Source organism: Protopterus annectens, chromosome 7.part0 (assembly GCF_019279795.1).
Source record: "Protopterus annectens isolate FY-2018-M chromosome 7.part0, PAN1.0, whole genome shotgun sequence".
Classification (NCBI taxonomy): Eukaryota; Metazoa; Chordata; order Ceratodontiformes; family Protopteridae; genus Protopterus; species Protopterus annectens.
The window spans coordinates 1,251,034,426-1,251,057,041 of NC_056739.1; the positions used below are offsets into that span (position 1 = coordinate 1,251,034,426).

General features: G+C 37.9%; 1 protein-coding gene across 1 annotated transcript in view; it reads left to right on the plus strand.

Moving 5' to 3' along the window:
* DIS3L (DIS3 like exosome 3'-5' exoribonuclease) overlaps positions 1–22,616 on the plus strand; it is an 830,646-nt gene that overhangs the window by 645,748 nt on the left and 162,282 nt on the right. The window contains 1 exon segment of the mRNA XM_044077862.1: positions 15,604–15,851. Within this exon segment, the coding sequence (XP_043933797.1) occupies positions 15,604–15,851 (248 nt within the window).

Consider the following 22,616-nt stretch of genomic DNA (forward strand, 5'->3'; position numbering starts at 1 on the left):
CCCCACAGAAAAACAATCACAAGTAAACAGTGAAAAAGTCCGCCAAAATATTCAAAGCGACACAGCCAAAACACTGTGGGTCACATAGCATGTTGAAAATACTAAACAAATGTAGACACAGTAAGCAAGATATAAAGATATAAAATATAAATTATAGTGTAGCAGCATGCAGTTTCAATCCACTTGAGGTAGAAATAGCTTCATTAAGACCTGGATAATTTGAGCATCCAAACAGAGCTGCCAGAACATTTCTTGATGTAAAAGCCAATTCTGCCAGTCCCCTGAATGTACAGCAGAATCGGTGTTCAAGCACCATGAATTTAAATTTCCTAAACCCAACACATAACAGAAGCATGTCTAGCAAGTGCACTCTTCTTATCCATTATAGTAATGCCATACTGGTTTTGGAAATTTTTTTTATTAAGCGCATTTTTAGTCTTGTCAATGTGAAAGGGAGGACAAGAGCTCCAATACAGAATCAGAATTACCCATACATAATAAGGCCATGTTGACTCTAATTAGGGTCGCTGCCAAAAAAAAAAATTACTAGAAAATGAAAATCAAAGTCTAAACCAACTGTACTAGAAGTAGTGAATATAGTAACAGAGATAAAACAAATGGAGTTGGGACCTTTAGAAAAGGGTAAGAAAAGATTGCATAGAAGAAAAATGGGAATTGTGAGAACAATACATGCAAAGGAGGAATAAGCTTTAAAAGAAGGCTGGATTTGCATAAGCTATGTCATGTTTAACCGACAGTGACTAGATAGATTATAATCTATGGTATAATGTTTGCTACTAAAATTATTTCAGTATGCTTTTTTCATTTGTATAAATGTTATTTTAATAAGGATGCTTCTTGTTTAAAACAAAATTGTCAACATCTGTGTTAAAGCATCAACTGCATTACAACCTTGAAAAGTTAATGAACCTAAGTAAAAGTTTTTCAATAAATACAGTGCAAGTAAAAATGAGAACTGGTGATAGCATTACACGTGACATTGGTAGCTCACTTTAATTGCTTCACTAAACTGAATGTCTAGTCAAAAAATTGAATCGTCTTCTGTACTATTGTAATTTTTTGAGTTCTGAATCAAACTGTGTAATAAAAAGAAAGGAAAATGGTTTACATTGCAGTGGCCTGAACAGAACTGTGCATCATTTTTACTAAGAGAAACCAGTCCAGGAATGTGGTCAGTCAGGGTGAAGTACACTTCTAGGGACTAAATGTAGTGTAAACATTGACTTTAGGTGATTTGGCCACATTGGCTAATGTAGGTGTGATGCCCTGACCCCATGTAAAAATGGGAAAAGTGGGGATTGATGACAGAATGGTTTGCTTTCTTTTATATTAATGAATGTGTATCTATTCATTTGATTAATTTGAAAATTTAATAATGATTAAAAAAGTAAAGTTGGTCTTCCCAAAGTACCTTTGCATAGAAGATCCATGTCTGCTGTCAGTGCTGCTATTATAAAAGCTATGTTCTTTGTAGGGGTTCACCCATTATGAAGAGTTTAGGAGCTTGTCCTTTGAGTTACAAGGATGGGCCTTTACTTATCATACTTACTGTAATACTCGCCCACCTTGGCCAAGGAAGACTTGTACATGGTGTGTGTGTGTGTGTGTGTGTGTGTGTGTGTGTGTGTGTGTGTGTATATATATATATATATATATATATATATATATATATATATATATATATATATATAGATGTGTGTGTATAAATATAAAATTAGTGGAAGAGTAAAGGCAGCGGAGCTGCCAATCAGAAAAAAACAACATAGTTTATTGTACAAAAACCTGTAGATACTGGTTCTTCTGGGATAGCAAAAGTTTATGGCTAGTACCTTTAATTCAATCCCATATAACTGGGATACAGTCTCTTCCAGCAGGTTTCTCTCTGTCGGTCTTTGAGCCTCTCAGCAGCTCTGTCTTCTAGAATTCTGTAACTGGAATGATGTTTGGCTTCCTCCTGGTATCCTCTTTCAGGTCTTTTTTCACTCTGCTGTCTCTCTTCCTGAGTACCTGCTCCAGACATCAAATCCTATGCAAGAAGAACAAACAAAAGCCTTCATGGGCTTACCTTAGCCATGCTTTTATTATACAGCATTGAGTGTTTCATTATGAAAACCTGCTCTAGCTAATACAACAAAGATTCTCTCTGCTCTTATGGCAACATTATAACTTATGTCATGACAACACTACTCTGGCTAAAGTGAAAAACATTTCTATCTGTTCTAAAAGAAATACTTTTTTATTGTATATGCTTAAATAAAATGTCTTGTATACAGTAGCAGTTCTTGTATACAAATGCACCACTGTTTACAATATTTACATTAATTTCAACACTTTATTTGGAGGGATCCACTATGCTGTGCTACAGTTTGACCCCCCCACCCAACTTGAAAACCATTGGTTCCATGACCATTGGATGATCTAAATGTTTTAGATAGGTCATCCATATTATAGTGGGTCGAGCTAGATAGGTATCTTGCATTGATCTGTATGGTTGAAGTAAAACATCCCACTGACAGAAGTTGAAGTTACCATCTTGCTGTTTGTGATGCCACCTTATGGGGAGTATAGTCCGTTATTAATGTGAATTCTTATCTCAAATGATCTTATTTTTGCAAAGAAATAGCACATTTTTATTGCTAAACACTTCCTCAGTCATAGAGTATTTTGTTTCTGCTTTTCTTTTGTGGCTTAGATGGCATGCAGGCTGCACCATCCCATCCCAGAACTGAGAGGTCAGTGCCCTTGGGCCCATCGTTGAAGTATCGTAGAAACAAAAAGTGTTTTACTAAAATCTTTGCATGCTGGCACAGGCTGTGAGAATAGTACTTTGCTTAAATGCTTAAAAGTGGTCCACTTTTATTGTCCTTTTTTGTGTCATTTCCCTTTGTTCAGATCAGTTAAATGGCTTGCTATTATAGCAAAGTGAGGTACAGACTTCCATTCTTCTACACGTAACCCCAAGGATACCCTTTTTGTCTAGTATAGATCATTTCCTGATTTCTCTTTTTTGGGATCTAACCATTCTCCTGCCTGTAACATATCCCCAATACTGTTCATCTGTTGTACCTATTTTGCTTTTATGAGCATTCATAGTTAATCCAGATTGTTTTAAGGTATCTGGTACATATCTTGTACCTTGGCCAGATAGGAGTCCCAGTCCTCAGAATGAATAATAGCCTCATCCAAGTAGGCAGCAGTACAGTGACCAAGGAGCTTTAAGAATCAGTCCATGAGACACTGAAAGATTGCGAGGGCAGCAAAGCAACCCAGAACAGAGGATGGTATACCAGAATAATCCTTCACGTTTTGAAAAGGCTGCTCTTTTCTTTAGTTTCAGCTGTTTGAGGGATTTGGCACTGATCACTGTTGAGGTTTGCTGGTCAGTGGTCTTGCTTTCCTCAACCTTTCATCTGCTATCTACAACAACTGGAAAGGCCGCAGAAATACCTCACAAAGGATTACCAGCCTCAAACAGATGCCCTATGCAGACCGTCTCAAAATACTCCAGCTTTACTCCGTCGCATATTGCCTACTCAGAGGTGATCTCTGCCTAACATACAGAGCTATGTCAAACCCAGAGCTGTTGGACATGCTCCACTTAAAGAAATCCCAATCCCTCTGAGCTACACGCTCTAGGGACCTAAACCTTGTCACCACAATAAACAGAACATGCCAGAGGGATAGATTCCTGTCCCAGAGACTTCCCATACTGCGGAATAAACTACCTATCTATATCAAACAAAGCTCCTCATTAGCACTCTTCAAGAAAAATCTTGATGACTGGATGGGAAATAGGAAATTTACCCTGGGGATCACTTCTGTGGCTCTGCTCAACAGTGGCACAGGAAAATAATTTTCTTCGGTGGCAAAAGCCAGGGTACCTTTTTGGCTGGATTTGTATAGGCCCTAAGGCCGATAGCCTAGTACCTACCGATGAACCTGTGCTCTAGGCATTGGGTCACTAATTTGTTGGATGCTCAACTTCCTTAAATCTTTGCAGAACCTGATCTGTTCCATCAGGATAAAAACTTCTGCTGTAGAGTTCTTCCATTCACCATTTGACTTTTCTATTACTACCATCTTCAGCATCTTTTATATTTCTGTTGTACATTCTTAAATTGTGACTCTGTTATTCTTTAAAGCTCTAAACTTTTCTCCTGGAATGGTCTGATATAGTGTTGAATCAAATGTGTTCTGACAGGTAGCTCTGTAGATGCTTCTTGTTTGTTAATAGAAGCTCTTATATTTTGTTTCTGTGGCTTAGATATTGTATCATCTTCCTGAACTGTGGGCATTGATGTCATTTTTCTTTTTTCACTAGAGTTACCAGTCTGTGCTGCTAAACTGACTACATAGGTCTTTGCTTTATTCCATGGTTTCAGAAAATTAGTATGGTACATCTATTTTGATCTTCTCTTACTGGTCTGTCTGACTCTGTAGTTTACCTCCTTTAAGTTTTATTTCAGATGGACCCAGGCATTTAGCTAAAAATTTAGTTTTTTTCCCCTCAGTAGAAAACACCTGTTCTCCAGCTTTAAATTTCCTGGCCCATGCATTTCCATTATACACCCTTTTGTAGCTTTGGCTGTTTGTGTGTTCCCAGACAATGGGTATCACCACTTTCAGCTTATCGTATAAGTTAGAATAATGTTCTATGACACTTTTAAATGGTGTTTTCTTTTCTGCACGTTTCTCTGGCAGTATCTGACAGTGCACTAGGTTATCTACCATATAATAACTCAAAAGGACTGGACACAGGTGCTACCACCGTCGCATAGAGGGATAAAGCCTTAACTAACTACAGCCCAGGTGAACTGAGTTCATTTAGAATCTTGGGAGTCTAAAGGTGCTGGCATGGAGGAATGAGCATGCCCATCCAGTGGGGACAGGGTTTGTCGAAGACTCTCCCTGAGGGTGAGGCATGGTTCACAGAGAGGAGTACCGCACAGACATTGTCAACAAATGCAGGTGTGGAGATGGTTAATAAGGGTAGATCATAATAACTCTTTCAGCAGCAGAAGCAGTTGCCGATGCAGCCCCCACCCCTCAGATGCCATTAGTGTGCATGCAGGTCCCAGCTCACTTGGAGAAGTCTGTGGAAGAAGGATGAGCAGGTAGACAAGGTACTGGACAAGGGCACTGGGATGTCAGAATGAATGAAGCAGGAAGGAGGGACTGAACCCAGTTTAAGATTGCTGCACTTCTCTGAAAGCACACAGGAGGTGTGGTAGTAACTATTCCCAGTTTTTGCCATTTTCCTCAATATTTTTTTCAGCATGGACTGTAATGTTCAGTTAAAACACTTCACTAAACCATCTGTTTGAGGATGGTACACGGATGTTTTTAATTGTTTGACCCTAAAGCTTTGCCACAGTTGGTACATTAATATGGATAGAAATTGGAGTCCCCTAGTAAGTATTTTCTTGAAGTATCCCTACTTTTGAAAATAATAAGACTAGCTCCCTAGCTGTAGAGTTAGCATTATTTTAGGTAGATAGCGTCAGAGTACTTGGCTGCATATTTCAGAATAAATAAAACCTATTGAAATCCATTGCAGGATGTAACCAGTAGCCCTACATTGTCCTTCACAAACATTCAAGTGACACCTCAGTGATAGGCATTGGAATCAAAGGATTTTTAAACCTGGATGTGGGGCTGTTTTCTGACATTTTTTTGTATTCAGCAGAGACATTATCAACTTCTTTCATTATTCTTGGCTAGTAAAATCATGCTGGGATCCTTACTTTATTCTTGTTCCTTCCTAGATGTCCTGCTAGTACCTGGATGTATGCTAGCGTCAACACCAGAATTCTGAATGGTTTGGCAGCAAAAGTTACTGTACTACTTCCTGTCTCACAGCTACTGTTCAGTTTCTTGTTTCACAGTTGCTATACTTCTTCCTGTCTAACAGTTGCTGTACTTCCTCCTGTCTCATACTTACTTGGTACAAAAAAAATCATAATTTAAAATGTAAAATGAAAGTAGGAATATGTTTTTAAGCTTCTTCCCCTACAGCCCTAACTACATATTTCCTTGCTGTTTTCAAAGTGTCATCTTACTCTGTGCCTTTTTAAAATTAAATGACTTGGATGCAAGATGGCCGCTGTCCTGTAAGGAGTGCTGAAACTCAGGAGAGCACCACCTAAAAACTTCTCTGCTTACTATACATGTAAGACTTAACAATTTTCCCAGCAAAAATATGGATTAATTATCTCAATACTTCGTTTCACATACCTGAAGAAAAAAAAATCTGAAACTCTTACCTTTGGGGCTAGATTGCCTGTACATCTGGGGCCGCATGTGAATCCGGTGCAGAGTGAGGCTAGGCCAAGGATCCTGAAACTAAACCACAGAAAAGAGTACTGCTAACTTTCTGCTTGATATTCTCAACAACCAGCAATCAAAATGCCTCTAGCCTCTGAGGATATGGAAAGCCAAACTACAAAAACTAAATTTACAGCCCTTAACTCTCCAGAGAAAGACTCTACATCCACTTCTAAAAGAGCCAGATTCCAGAAGGCTGTGGATATAAATAAAATCACTAATATAACTAAAGGTAAAACAGAAAGCCCTAACCTGGATGACCTAAAAGCTGCACTACAACCACTGCAAGATGCGATTCAAACTCTAACTGACCAGACAAAAGCTATCGGTTCATCTACTGACAAGATTTTAACCAGGTTGGATAAGATGGAATCCAAAATAATGGACCAAGACATCAAAATAGATAAAATACAGGATGAGATGAACACGAATAAAAAATCAATTCAGGATCTGAATACTAAAATATTAGATCTCGAAGCTAGATCCAGAAGAAACAATCTAATTATAAGGGGTATTCACGAAAACGTTGAACAAAACAAACTACCAGAGGTGCTAACATCCATATTTAATCTCTTACTGGGCGATGAACATGAGGTGAAACAGATCACAATAGAGAGAGCCCACAGAGCATTAAGACCCCCCTCGATGGCTTCCAATCCTAGGATTGTCTATGTTAAAATTCTAAACTTTTACCATGTACACAAGCTCTTAGCCGCAGCTAAACTCAAAAAAACAATAACGTGGCAAGGAATGAAAATTTCCATATCTCAGGACTTACCTCAACAAATCAAGCTGGCAAGACAGCAATTAGCCCCATACTGTGCATATCTTATTAACAACAACATAAGATTTCAAATGAAGTACCCCAACTCTCTAACATTCTCAACCCAAGATCAGAAGTATACAGTTTCCAACAAAGAAGATGCTGCAATCCTATTCACCAAACTTTTCAGAACCAACCCTACTAAAGAAACGAAGTAAACCGACCTTATCAACTTAGCGATGTTACAACATTGACTCAGCTGCAATAAAAGCATAAAAAGTCGTTTACCTAAATCCTCTAGCCCTAGAAGAGTTCACCTACCTTAGAAAACATATATCGCCGCGGAAGTGCCAGGTCGAGGATGGGCCTGAACATTTTAGTCTTGCCCCAAGTATTTAGTTTCTTGGCCCTCACTGCCCGTGACTTCCAGAAGCCCTAGAACGCAAACACAACCTCGTGGACATGAGAATTCATCTTTACCACCTTTAACTACAACTCCCGGAAGACGTACGAGCATTACGTGACCTCAGCGTACCTGATAGCCTCCCAGAGTACAACGCAACATTAAAGCCACAGGACGGGCTAACAGATTTCTTGGTTCAGCAGGTTTACCTTCCTCGCACATCGATGAGTGCGTGTACCTCTCTGAAATGATAAGAAAACGTCCACACGGATGCCAGACAGGTGGTTACAGCGCCGGAAGTGTCAAGAGATGTTATCTGAAAGGTACTGTCAACCCTATATAAGAAAGGAGGTCTCTGTTAAGCAACAGCTTAAATTCAGCTACTGTATTAACCGCTCTTAACCTGCTATGATCCCTGAGCAATACATCTAGGGGACATCAGGTTACTTGGCGGAGCATGACTGGAAAGTATTTTTTCTCTGTTTGCAGATATGCATGTGGGCTTTTAAGGTGGAAGTTAGCCAGACACACGTTAAGGGTATAATGCTTATTGCTAGTCTATCTGTGAAAGGTTCAAAGGTGGTCTGCGTGGTGAAAACGATCTTTTCACTTGGAGTCAGCAATTAGGATGGAAGCTTAGCAGCTTTCTCTCGAGTGATACTGCTAGACAGCACTCACAAATATAGTGATCCACCACTCCTTTCTCCTAGTGTATATTGGTTTGGAGAAGCCAGTGGTCTGACTGGTGGGGAGGGAGGGGGGGTATGGCTTCCCGGATGGGCGCAATATTACTCTGCCTTTATCTACATGTATCCAGTTAATACGATGGTCTGCAACTACTCCCTGGTTTAATTATCTCTGCATTTAATCGATGCTTGCCTTTTAAAAGCTCGATTTGTGAATCAGCTGGTTCATGTTTCTGATACAGGGTTTACTTTGTTAAAGTGATTGATCCTTTCAGGTGCTACGTTTGGATCGCACACAACATTGGAGGTACACTAAGAGGGCTCTTAATGCCCAGGAGCTCACTTTTGATCACTGATACGACTTCCCTATATTATGTAGGGGATGACATGTTTTCTTGCTTAATAACAACTGAATGCCTGTCACTGGAAAGGAACCTAAATAAATATAGCTGTGGATTAAATCATTTGTAGCCAATCTAGCATAACAGCTCAGCCACGATATACTACTCTAGTTTATCTTACTTTATTTGACCAATAAACCCTGACTGCTGCTCAAAGGGGGATACTATTACAGAGAGACATGACGGAGATATATCCCCCCCCCCCCCGGCAATAGGTTTGAAGGCTACTGCAGACATAGTACTTATGGATCCTGCAAGTATGGTCCCTTACAATGCCCTAAAAATCCAGTGCCCTCAAGGGAATGATGGCCATACGGTTGGCAATCTTCAACCTCAGGCTACCCGCACTTTTACCCCCACTGACGAGTACAAGATTACAGGCTGATACACCTTGAAGGACAAGCTTTTGAGATTGATTAGAAGAAAAGTATAGATACATACAGTGGTAAGGGTGGAGGCAGGTAATACTCATGACATGTGTATGAACGGGACTCTCCATAGTGCCCCCTACATTCCAATACCATTCCGATTTCCCGTATAGAATTAGACTTCACCATTTACGCTCTCACAACTTAAAGGGCGGGGACGATATGGGGTCCACACAGCACAAAAATAACTACTTGGGCTTAAGTAAAGGTATCCTATGGGATGGAGGCAACACTGTCCTCCTCCAATAATCCCTGAAATAGGAATGATATCCTTGTAGCCAGGCAGTAGTAAAAGTTACTCGGTAGTACCAAGGACCCCTACACCAATAAGAGACCATGGGAATTGAAATGGTAGGACGCACTCTGTAAAGCTCACTTTCGAGAGCTGTTACTACCTATAGCAGTTCTTAACTCATGGGCTCGATCAGTGATTCTCCCAAGGTCTGGGACGAAAACATCTTTGGGGCATATAGACATATTATGATTATCACTTACTGAATGATATAAAGTAGTAACCTGGAATAGGGATATGTAGGAACACATATTCTAGGTAGACGTATACCCACAAGAATGATTTGAACAAATTCATTTGTTTCTTGGGGAAACAAAACTTGGGTCAATATTGACAGATTTATGAATATATTAAATAACTCTTGGAAGTCTTACTAACCTATATAAGTAAAAATTTGTAATATCTTTTTATTTAAGGTTTGCTCTAAATGAGTTTGTAGCTATTGTTACTAGAGACAGTTTTGCTCTCTTGTCGTTGCATAATTGAGCTCAGTAAGCTGGGATACATACTTCTTATAGTATACTTGTGTTTTACCCTTGTAGTTAGAAAGTTGTTATTTGTAATGATTGAAACTAGTTCAAATGTTGTATGTATTCCAACCTCTTCCAGGAGGAAAGAGGACGTGGTTAGGCACTGGATGATCGCTGGAGGAGTCACCCATCTATGGCTAGATAATAGAATGCTCTTTTTTATACCCTTTGTACTGAACTCTTTTATCATGAATAGGTTTAACCTTTACTGTCTCCTACAAATGTTAAGATTGTTATGTGGAGGATAGCCTCATGGAATGTCAAGGGTTTACAGTCTGATAGAAAAAGAAAATTAATCCTTCATCTGGTATTCAAAACCAATTTAGACTGCATTTTGTTACAAGAAACACACTTGTTAAAAGAACAGTGGAACACCATAAGTAATAAAAAATGGATCAAAGATATTATAGCAGCGGGGAATAGTACTAATAAGGCAGGGGTAGCTATCATTATTAAAAACTCCTTCTATCACACTATTCTAAAACAAGAATCTGACCCTGAGGGAAGATGGTGCTACTTTGTAGCTAAAATAGACTACTTGGATAAACCTATTATGGTCTTAAACGTATATGCACCTTGTATGTTCCAACACAAATTTATAATGAACCTATACAACATCCTTCATAACTTCCAAGAACACTACTTTATAATAGGGGGAGACTGGAACTCTATCCAGGATCCAATTCTAGACAGATCTAATAACCTATCCTCATATAATTCACAGGCCTCCTCCGCCATCTCGGAATTTAAAAATGATTTTAATCTATTTGACCCCTACTGGAGTATTTATGGCAATCTGAATAATGAAGGATATACCTTCTTCTCATAATGCCACAAGTCCTGGTCCAGGCTGGACTTTTTTCTAATTTCGGACATATTTCAGAAATATACACCTTCTGTCTCCATTGAACCCAGATCACTCTCTGATCACTCAAGGATTACTCTATCCATAGATCGATCCCGCTCCACCCCCCCAAATAATCTGGTGAGATGTTGGAAACTTGATCCTAATTTACTAGGGAAGACTGATATCAAGGAAGAAATTGATACTTTATTAGACCAATGTATTCTTGCCATTAAAGACACAAATACTCCGTTCGATATTTCATGGGCCACCACCAAAGTTCTGATCAGAGGAGTATTAATCAATAAAGCAGCCTATTACAGAAATAAGTACATCTCTAAAGAGAGGAATATACAGGAGGAATTAAAATCCCTAGAAACACAAATTCAAAAGAACTACTCGGTGGAATTAGAGAAAGAAATTAACCAACTACAGATAAAACTTATTTCACTTCAGGCTGAAAATTTAACATTCCACGAAATCAAGAACCTGGCTAATTACTCACACTGGGCTCAGCTCCCTTCTAGGTTTCTAGCGAGATTAATTAACCAACATAACAACTCGCCCCCTATTTCTAAAATTAAGGTTCATCAAAAATATATCACTAATACACAAGACATAATAAAACTATTTGAAGAATTGTACGAAGGAGTATACAATCCCACCCTCAGTACTATAGACGAACATGAACTAAGCCTATTCCTCGTTAAACTAACAATACCATGTATAGACGAACAACATCAATCTGTTTTGGCAGCCAAGATTAATCCAAGGGACACTAGTTCTGCGATCAATAACCTTAAAAATAATAAAGCCCCGGGACCAGATGGCTTCACAGCCGAATTTTATAAGGCTTTTAGTCATAAACTAACAACCATTCTTTGCCACCTTTTTAATTTCATTATTCATAATGATGTTTGTGACCCCCACTTAAATGCTTCTAGAACTATTCTAATTCCCAAACCGAATAAAGATAATACCAATCCTAATAACTATAGACCCATCTCTATTATTAATATAGACATTAAAATTTTGGCAGCAATTGTAGCAAATAGAATTAAATCTGTGATTAATAAAATCATATCTCCGGAACAATCAGGGTTCATAAACCACAGACAAACATTTGACCAGACCCTCACCCTAAATGCTATGTCTTCCTTATCACTGATTAAGCATACCCCTATTTACGCACTCGCTATTGATGCATCCAAAGCATTCGACAGAATAAACAAAAAATTCCTGATCTCGGTTCTGCAAAGATTTAAATTCTCTACACAGTTTATCTGCATTCTTAATACTCTTTATAAAAATGCATATACTACTTTACAAATAAACAAGCATAGTTCAAAGAGGATAGTGATTAATAATGGGATTAGGCAGGGATGCCCCTTATCACCACTTTTATTCAACCTTTATATAGAGCCTTTGCTTTTACTAATCAAGCAGAGAACATTCCATTATATCCCAAGGTTATTTAATACCGAAATACCCCTATCAGCATACGCGGATGATTTGAATATTTACTACTCCCTTCCCAACTCTGATATTAACAAAATATATAATGCATTACAAACCTTCTCCAATTTCTCAAACTATAAAGTGAATATAGATAAGACAACGATCTTCCCAATTAACATTTACCTAGTGAAAGATCCCTACCTAATATAAAGGTTAACGACCACCTACAATACTTAGGAATATCTTTTAATACAGATGGAAATATGCAACAACAAGAGGGGTTATCGAAGTGTTGGACCACAATACAAAAAGACCTGGAAAGATGGTCTCAACTTAAATTGCCGGTTTTCTCGAGAGTGGCCATTATCAAAATGAATATTCTGCCGAGATTACTTTACGTCCTGAATGCTACCAATATTCTGATACATAATAAAACTTTTAATAATATACACTCATCTCTCTCGAAATTTATATGGCACCCTAGACCCATCAGAATAAGCTACCAAAAACTTATTTACCCTAAGGACAAAGGTGATCTAGGACTTCCAGATTTCAGACTAATGTATGAAATAAATAGATGCAGCAGAATAATCAACATTGCCACCTTCAGAGAAGAATCAAATACTTGGGCCCCTTTGTGGATCAAGCTTTACCACAATTATATCAAGACGCTGTCCATTAATCCCATGGCACTCCCTTTTTTAGACATCTCAGCCAAAAGAAAGTATAAAATTCAAAATGACCTATGGTCCCAAATCAAAACTACACAAAACCTGTTTAAATCCCTAAATCTATATTTACCTTTTCTCCTTCTCCAACCCTTACACCTTAATCCTAACATTAAACTAAATGAGAAGGTGATTAACTTGAATCCATTCCCCCTGATCAAAAGTAAAACTGTCCTGGATTTTTTTGTACTCAAGTTGGGTGATACTTTTTCCATCAGAAATAAACTTAAGCTTTCACCCAAGTACACCATCATGATTCGACAGGTAAAAGACATCTGCAGTAGATTCTGGATAGACACTGACATCCAGGAATACCAAATTGAGTTATGTAAGGTTTTATGGAATCTACTAATTCGTAAAAAGAAGATGGTCTCTCACACATATAAACTAATCTCTACAATCAGATGCTCAAAGGATGCTATTCACTCTGATTATTGGATAAAGCAAGACCCCTCGATTTCCTCTGAGTCTATAGCCCAAGCCATTCGGAAATCTTCCAAAGCTATTCCCCTGCTAAAATTCAGATATACCCAACTTATGATAGTAAATAACGCATACTACACCCCAGCCTTACTCAACAAGATGTACAAGGAAGTCCCTCCTTTTTGCCAATTTTGCCCAACGATGGTAGCAGATACCATTCACATTTTTTGGAGCTGCAAATGTTCATACAAGCTTTGGTGTGCCCTCAGAGTCAAATTAGAAAAAATGGGCTATGAGAAATCTACGCTCTCATGGCAATTTGCCCTCCTACATATACCCCCCGAAGGAAAGGACATTAAGAATATACACTTTCTTATAACGTCTTTTATGCTGATAAAATTCTATATCACCTTAAATTGGAAGGATAGATCTACTCTCTCTTGGGAGGGTCTCAAAAAGATGGCTGGGAAACATATTTCTGCTCACAAATTTTTGTGGTATTCCATGAGGCTAAATCCTACACAGAGGGACACATGGAGAAGGGTGTATGAGTCTATTCTAACATAATTTCACTGCATTTAAACCTTCTATTTAGATGCCTCCCATAGATGGGTTCTGTATATAGTTTGTTTTTTGTAGAGTGATTTTTGTTTGTATGTTTTATGGTATTATAGTTGTATGATAATTTGTTATGATTTAATTAAAACTCAATAAAAAGAAATGTAAAAAAAATAAAAAAAATAAAATTAAATGACTTACTGGAAGATTGACCATTTGTTCTGTTTCCTCGAAGTTAACTTGTTGTGGGGCATAAGATGCTGCCTCTTCTGCCACCAGTACAGACAACTAGGTCATCGTCTAGGATTGGCAGCTCATAACAGTATTCCTCAACATCAGTTGCTGTCTGTCCTTTAATATTTCTTGTTCCTTTTATGAACTTGATGCAGTTTCATTTTGTTTAGTGCTTTTGGCTCAAGAGGAATATAATTAGAGTTTTGATCAACTTTCCCATATCTCTTGGTATACACTGCCTTCTTTTTCTCTGCCGCCCCCTTATTTTAGCTTCCCTCTCATTCACTGTAAATTGATGCCACACCCTCACTTTTTTCACCTGTAAGTTGGTTTCATTCAGAGAAGTGCATCTCCAAGAACATGACATTCACTTTTGCTTTTCCCCTTACTTATAGATGCCTTTTGCCAAGAGCTGATTTTTTTATCTGGAACTGAGAGAAGTGGGTCTAGAACTCTGCCAGTTAACTTTCTTTCCTTTTCATTACCCTGGTGAAATATTTCTTACTGGTAAATGTTTGCTCCTCAACACTCCCATATTGCTTAAAATTTTACATTTTGTTTGGCTTTCAATTTTAGAACTCTCCATAGGTTATGTGCTATTCTTACATCCCAGCTTCATTCCCTCAGAATTCAGTCTTTCAGTGAGTGATTCCTTCTGTTCAGTTTTTCATCATTTCTCCTACGTTCCAATCCTTGTAGGCTAAGATATTTTATACTGTAAAAGAAAATCTCCCCTTTTAGAGTGTGTAACCTCTGACATGGAGAGCGAGAGCAGCATGGTCATTATTGGATGGGTACATACCAAGTAGCCTTTTAAAGAAAGTAACCACCACAGAAATCAAAATTAGCAGGAACCACAGATGAGATGGACAGGATTCCACTAAACACTATTAAAAAAATATAAAAATGTGAAATTCCTTTAGCGCCTCTGCTCACCAGCCTTTTCAGAGTAAAGGTCCCACCTTGTTTGGACAGCCTGTCTAACGAGTATAAAGATGCAGAATATTTTCTGAGTCATGTAAATGTATAATTTTATATTCCTGTTCTTATGTCTTTTGAGTGTGCTTCCTCAGTGCTTTAGCTGAATGTGCTGACATAACCCAGTGTGTGTGATGCCTTCAAGTGCACCCTGCCTGTTACAAGCTAAGGAGCTGGGGATTTTAAGAATTGTGTCAAGCTTTGGATGTTAGAAGAAATCCATTGTGTTCTACTCTGTAAAGGCTGCTGAGCCGAGACGCTAGAGGAATTTCGTATTTTTATATTTTTTTAATACAGTGTTTAGTGGAATCCTGTCCATCTAATCTGTGGTTCTTGATAAAGAAAGTAGTTTGGATTGCCAAGCTGTCATATTACATACAACCTTAGTCCTCTAAATGCACAGGATGGGCTGCACTCCTACAAAGATCACATTATGTCATTTACAGGACTTTTATTTCTGCTTCACAGTATTTTCTTTAATAGAAAATATTCCTTTGCCTGTTCAGATCTAATTAAGTTTTCATTTTTACAGATGCGGGAGATGCCTCTAATTTCTCCAGAGAAACCCTGGACTGTGAAACCAGATGATGAAGTGGAGCGTACTGATTTGCGAAATACTCACTTGGTATTCAGTATTGACCCAAAGGACTGTGAAGATGTTGATGATGCACTGTCTGTAAAAAGATTAGACAATGGGAATTTGGAACTGGGTGTTCACATTGCTGATGTGACACATTTTGTGAAAGTAGGGTCGCTTACCGATTTAGAAGCCAGAACAAGGTATGGTAGCCATTACTTTTTATCATCAAACAAATGAGATTGTCAACTATTAATGATTATTATTATCTGCTATCATTCGGGGGGTTTTTTGTTTGTTTGTTTTTTTTAATTGTTTTTACCGCTAACAATCTCAGATAATCTACTCTGTTGTTTATAGTGTCATTATTACATTTTCAATGCATTGCATGCAAAGACACACACACCTATACATGTGTGTGTGTGTGTGTGTGTGTATATATATATATATATATATATATATATATATATATATATATATATATATATAAATGCATACGTGTGTGTGTGTGTGTGTGTATGTATTTATTACACCTCTTGAGTCAGAGAGGTGTCAAGAGTTGTGGCATTCAGGTCTTTAGTGTTCAGGTCTTTATACTGCGAGTGTGTTATTTTTGTTTAAGGTTCTTTAGTTTTTCATGCCAGGTAAAGAGTATGCATCTAGTAATGTCAGGCGTTAGACATAAGCATGATATGAGGTGTATACCCATGCAGCCACCGTAGTTCTGTCAGTGCCCTGTGCTTGTATGTAAGTCTGCTATATTGCCACCTGTCCTTCTGCAGTCGCCAACCAGCCAGTACAGAAGCCCCACCTTTTCCTCTACAAAAAAAGTAAAGGCTAGTGGTCACTTGCTCGTGCTCCTCTCAGACAGTCCTTTATTATATAGGTACCTAATTAGTCCCATGTATCCAGTGGCACAAGCAGTTGCCCTGTCCCTCCTCTCACCATCTATTTATTTATTTGGTTATTGACCAAGTGAGAGGACTAGTACAGGACCCTTTCCTGCCACTGTCAGGTCCAAAAGGCACAGTACAATATAAAGGCACAACACACTTTTAGAGCATTACAGATCAATAAAGGCATTGCTCATGGGCTAGAATTGTTAAAGTGCAGTTTAATAGTGAAATAGTAAGAATGTGCAAATATATTGTATTGTTAGTGTGGACATTTATATAAGGGATAATCTACATGTAATAGGGATACTTACTGTATATAAGGGAGAGGCTATATACAGCATGTCTATTTATAGTAAGTGTTTTTGCTTAATTTACTTTATATTGTACTGTATTGTAAAATATTTCGTTTTATCAAATAAATTTGGAAGAATATATTATTGTGTTGACTGGAACAATGGCTATTTTCTCATTAGCATTTTTTCATTTATATCCAGTTATATTTCATTTCCTGATGTTTCTGGCTATTGACTTTAAATGCAAAGCAAATAGTAATGGTGAAAGAGGATACCCCATCTAGTCTTACACATAATATTAAACACTCTGTAGACAGCTCACCACCACACTTCACCTTAGCTTCAACTCTTCTGTAGATGTTAAATGTTAATGCTGTCCATGTCTGTAGAAATCAAATACCTCAAAAGATCTTGTCATAAATTCCCAACAAACTCTCTGCTTTTCGGTATCAAAGTCTATTAACATTAGCATATCGTTATTGTCCAGTGTATCCTTTTGAATCATAAGGATTCTGTTAGTGGTGCCAAGTGTTTGCCTGCCTTTTGTATACCCACACTGACCTAGTTTTGATATTATTGACAATATCTTTGCTTTCTTTTTTTGACAAAATTGCCATAAACACTTTGTAGTCATGATTCAGAAACCTAATGGCTCTTTATGACCCTGGATGCAGAGGCGGCTTCCCTTCCTTTGGTACAACTCCCATAACTGTTTCTTTCCAAGTCAAGGGCCCATCGCCACCCAGAAAAATATTAAAAAGTACTCACCAGGCTTTTATTATCTCATTTTCCTTCTTTTTCCACACCTCTATTGGAATCTTGTCTCTTCTGAGTGATTCCCCGTTTTCTAGTTTCTCTTTTCTGCTTTAATTTTATTAAACTTTATTTTCGATATTAATGCCCCTCTTTCTAATTCTGTTAACTGAGAAAGTTACAACTGTTTCAAATATGCTTCTATTTCCTGTGTGTTATTCTCAAGCTCTACATCCTGTCTGTATAGTGTACTGCTTTGTTTTACCATTGCATCCATAATTTTCCTAAATCCACTTCTACCCTACCATTCTCAGAATTCCTGACTTAGTTGTTATCCTTTATCTTTTTTGCCTCAAATTTTGCATCAGTAATTTGATTGCACCAGGGTTAGTTATTATAAAAAAATTGTTTTAAAACTATTGCTGTATGTTCATTCATATTTTCTAAGCAGTCTTGCATGGGCATTATAGCTTTCAGTTGCTCTTCAGTCTGTTTTGTCTCGCTTCTTTTTTGCATCTGTACATCCCTTGCTTTATTAAGCCCACTATAAATATGTTGCGACTATTCTTTCATATCTCATTTGCTTTTCTTGCGACATTTCTAGTCTTCAGTTTACAGTTAACCAAATCCTTTGCAAGTGTTTTATTAGTTAGATTCAAACCTAGTAAACAGAAGAAATACTGGAAATGCCAGTATAATAGTCTTTTACTTGTTACAGAACTTAATTTGTGTAGGTGCAGGGTGTGACACTAGCGCTGAATGCGTTTTTATACTTTGCACTTTGTTACAGTATTCTTTCATTATGTAACATCTATTTAATCTTGCCAAAGAACCACATTTCTCTGAAAAATATGTATGTTCCAGTTCATTCTGCCTTGCTTTCATTACATATATATATATTTCTCCAAGCATCTGCCCTTAACCTGTGTTTTGTTATCTCTTGGTCCTGCAGAGATGGCTTCCTTATTTCTCTTAATGTTTCAGTCTCCCGTCATTGCATCCTTGATGAAACACTGTAACATGTCTTCTTGTCTCAGTTTTTTCAGTGGAATATATACTGCAACCAGTGTAATTCTTATAACCTGCCAGCAACCACTAACTATTATATTTTTTCTCTGCCTGTCCATTTAATTTTCAATTTTTATTGCAATACCCTTTTTAATTCATTTTAAAATCCCTTTCTTTCACTCTCATTCTGTTCCAACAAAGAAGCCCTCCTGATTTATCTTTATAAACATTTCTTGTTCTTTAATTTTAGAGCATTGTTTTTTTATCCATTACTGTTGTAAACATAACTCGCCATGTCTTCATGTCCCAGTGCAATAACATCCCAGACTAATAAACTTTAATATGCCATAATTTAACGTGTTCTTTATTCTACTTAAATATGTTATTTGTTCTTCTGCTGCGGACTGGTCCTTCCCAGTCCTGCTGTCATGTTTGTGTTATGTTGCATACCTTATATAATATTGTCCCAACTGAACCTGATCTCTTATTTTCATTAGAATAACATGCAGTTCCCTCCCTTGCCCCCCCAAAATAAACAACATATTAACTATACACACAATTTTTCTCAAGGCAGTAAAGTTAATACTGTAAAAACAGCAATGTGAGGTTTACTACCTCTTTCTAATCAGGGGTCAGACACTTAATTTACTCCTTCGGGTTAGAGAACACCTGCTTATAAATCACTAATCTGTTTCACTTGTCTGCAGCTAGCAATTTCTCAAGCTGTCCCTCTATTGTTATACTACTAGGCAATACATAGTTGTCTTCCTTCATTTAATATATTTGTCACTAGTTTACTCATACACACATCTTATTCATTCCTGCAGCTGCTGCACATTTGTTTAACATTTCCCTTTTAATGACATTAGATATCTGAAATGAAACTGTTTTTTTTAAAAGATCAAATTCGACAACATCTAGACAAAGCAACTCCATCCTGTAGTAATCCTAGCTTGTCTGATAAGTCTGCCGACTGAAAACCTACCAGTCTGTATCCCAGTAACAAATAACTTTTCAACCAAATAGCATGCAGTATCAAATAGTTATTTGTTAATTTCATTGGTTTTAAAATATGTTCCAATATGCAGTTTACATTTTTATTATACCAAACATCCTTGTCTGTATATTTAAACTACTGTCGTGCCTCTTTGTTTCAGGTGTGTCGTTTTTTAAAGAATCTTTCCAATATGTACTGTATTATTTTTCATTTATCACTCATTTTTACCCTTTCCTTTCCGTATTGTCATCGAACCTTTGTTGAATGTAAATTAACAGTTCACAGTTTGAAAACAAATAGCATTTCCACCAGATGGCATGCAGTATATAATGCCCCTTCTCAGTTAAATATAAACTTTCATTTTTAAGTAGAATTTGAAATATAATCATTGCATTTTATATTTATATTAGTCAAATATTTATTTTATCTTTGGTACTTACTGCTTTCAGTATTTTTCAGAGAACAACTTTCATTTTGTATTATCCAATATCATTTTCCATATGTACAGATACCCAGTGTAAACACTGCCCACACCCAGTGCATTTTTTTTCAAGGACTCTCTTTTTGAAAGCACTTTATTGCCTTTGTTTTATTTATCATTTTTTTGGAAAACAAGAAACTGCTTTGTATGAAATATTTTCACTGAAGTGTCCTTCATTTCCTATCTGCATTTTTGACTGATTATTTGTTCCTTCATCCCCTTCTCCCACTTTTAATTCTTTTGTTTTTGTTGGTTCATCTTCTGTCAATGAGCTTTGTAGGTTTTTAATTCAAGCAGGTGGAAGACTCAATTGAATGCAGGATACAGTAACTTGAAACAATGTTTCATTTCTCTGCAGAGTCTTACAGAAGGAAGAAAAGCACTTCTGTTGTTTGTGTTTGTGTAGAAAAGTCATTACCTGCGCAGAATCTTGTGTCTCCAACTTTTAAGTTTGCTCATTTCTGTGTTGTATTTACCTTCCTCCAGGCCAAGGAAGGCTCACTGAGTAGAGATGAGGAGGTTGTCACAGTTCCTTCTACATGAAATAGTCCCCATGGATATTTTCTACATTAAACGTACACATGCTGTGTGATGTTTTATGGGGAACTGTCCTCACAGACACATGAAGATATCCGTAGGGAACATTGTTTCACACCCATACACTGTCTTTTGCTTGATTGTCAAAGCCTAGCATCACCTATGACATATGTTACTTTGGTGTCTGGACGGTTTATTTTTTCATTCCTTCTATGTTGCCACTTTGATACTTAAATCTCTCTACTTTGTGTCGCACTTCCAGTCTTCCTTGTGTAAAAGGCTGGAGAGATTTCTGATTCTATGGTAAGGGAATCAGTGGAAAAATATCCTTAGAATGAATTTCACTTATCCTTCTTAGACTTTGCCGATAAATGTAGGTAGGACACCAGGGCCAGGAATATGCTTGCACCAGATGATTTGGCTTAGGCTTTCTGCAGTAAAGACGAGCTAAGGAAAACCACTTAGGATATCCCCTGTAGGAGAGAGTTTCAGTTTGTGCAATCTTTCAGAAATTGAAATGAACTCCTCATAAGAGGAAGCAGACTTTGTCTAGTGGGGTAGATTTCCCTAATGTCGCTCCCCAATAGCTTCATTATCTTTGTCGCTAAAAATTTGTTCCAAAAGCAGTAGTCCCTTGTGGATATAAGAAAAACATCCAGGAATCAGGCAAATTTGCATTTCCCCAACTAACTGCATTTGCAAAGTCTGTCAGGAACATCTACATGTGCTGCCACAGCAGTCCTGACTATTCCGAGGGACTGTTCAAAGGAAGCAGGTTCTCTGAGTTTGCACCTTCTGTTCCCACTTCTCAGTTCTGAAGGGGACAGGCAGTTTCTTTCTCATTCTGGACCTCACTGATTTCACCAAATATAACCATTTGTGTCAGATTCAGGATGGTAGCTCTCCAGGGGATTCATTTTACATCAGAGTATGTAGATGATGACAGTAGACACAATCACAAAGAACATCACTTTGTATGTCCACATAGAAGATTCCTTTATTTCAGTCTAGATAAACTTCATTTTCAGTATAGAATGCAGACAACTGGTGTTTCCTTTGTGCCTAGAGTGTTTTCTGAGGTACTTAGCGGCAGACGCTTTACAAAAGAAGGAATTATTTTTGTTTCTTTACTTGGCTGAATGACTTATGGTGGCTTCATCTAGGGACTTCTGGTGTAGTGGCCCCACTTTTGGTCCATCAGTGGTTGCAAGCACTAGGGACAGTCACAGAGTGAGAGAACTGCTGTCTAGTCATATTATACAGAATACCCTTCACTTGTACAGAAAGAATATCAGTTGTTCTAGGCTGTAGACCAGGTCCAGGAAATCATAGCCTTGGCAGCCTGGGAGAGGAAGCAGAGGTGGATAGAAGCACAGATACTTCTGCACTCCAGGGGCTTCTAGTTGGCCACTGTCTTTATACTATTCTACACCAGTCTGTTTGAGAATACTTCTCTGTCAGTGAGCTCCCAGTGGCTGCAGTCATGTTGTCATTATGGCTCTTCTCGTGTCAGATTTCTATCACAAGGCTGTAGAGTAGTGCATAATGCCTGCTAGTCTTATTACAGGGTGCTGTTTCTGTGACTTTCACAATCCATTATGGCAAACAGTTCACTGATGGGATGGACAACCCATATGACCTCCCCCTTCATGCAGAAAAATGGACCTCCAATGCTGATAGCTTCACATAAACCACTTAGTCAAAGGGGAGTGTTTCTTGCCCTTCATGTTCTGAAAAGGTTTGAGGTATAGCTCACTCTTTATCAGTTAGGCAACCAGGCTACATTGTAATATGTGAGCATGCAGGGTGACGTGTGCTGTCACCTCCCTTGCAGAATCTGGCAGTTGGCTGTAGGGCAGGGCATCTGTCTTACAGTCAGTCACAGCCTCAAGGAAGTTTATCTAATACTGGACTTCATCAGTCGCATTTCCAGCTTTTCCTTGAGTGGAGGATAAGGCACCTCTTTGGTCAGAATCTTTGTGATGGGGGGGGGTATCAAGGAG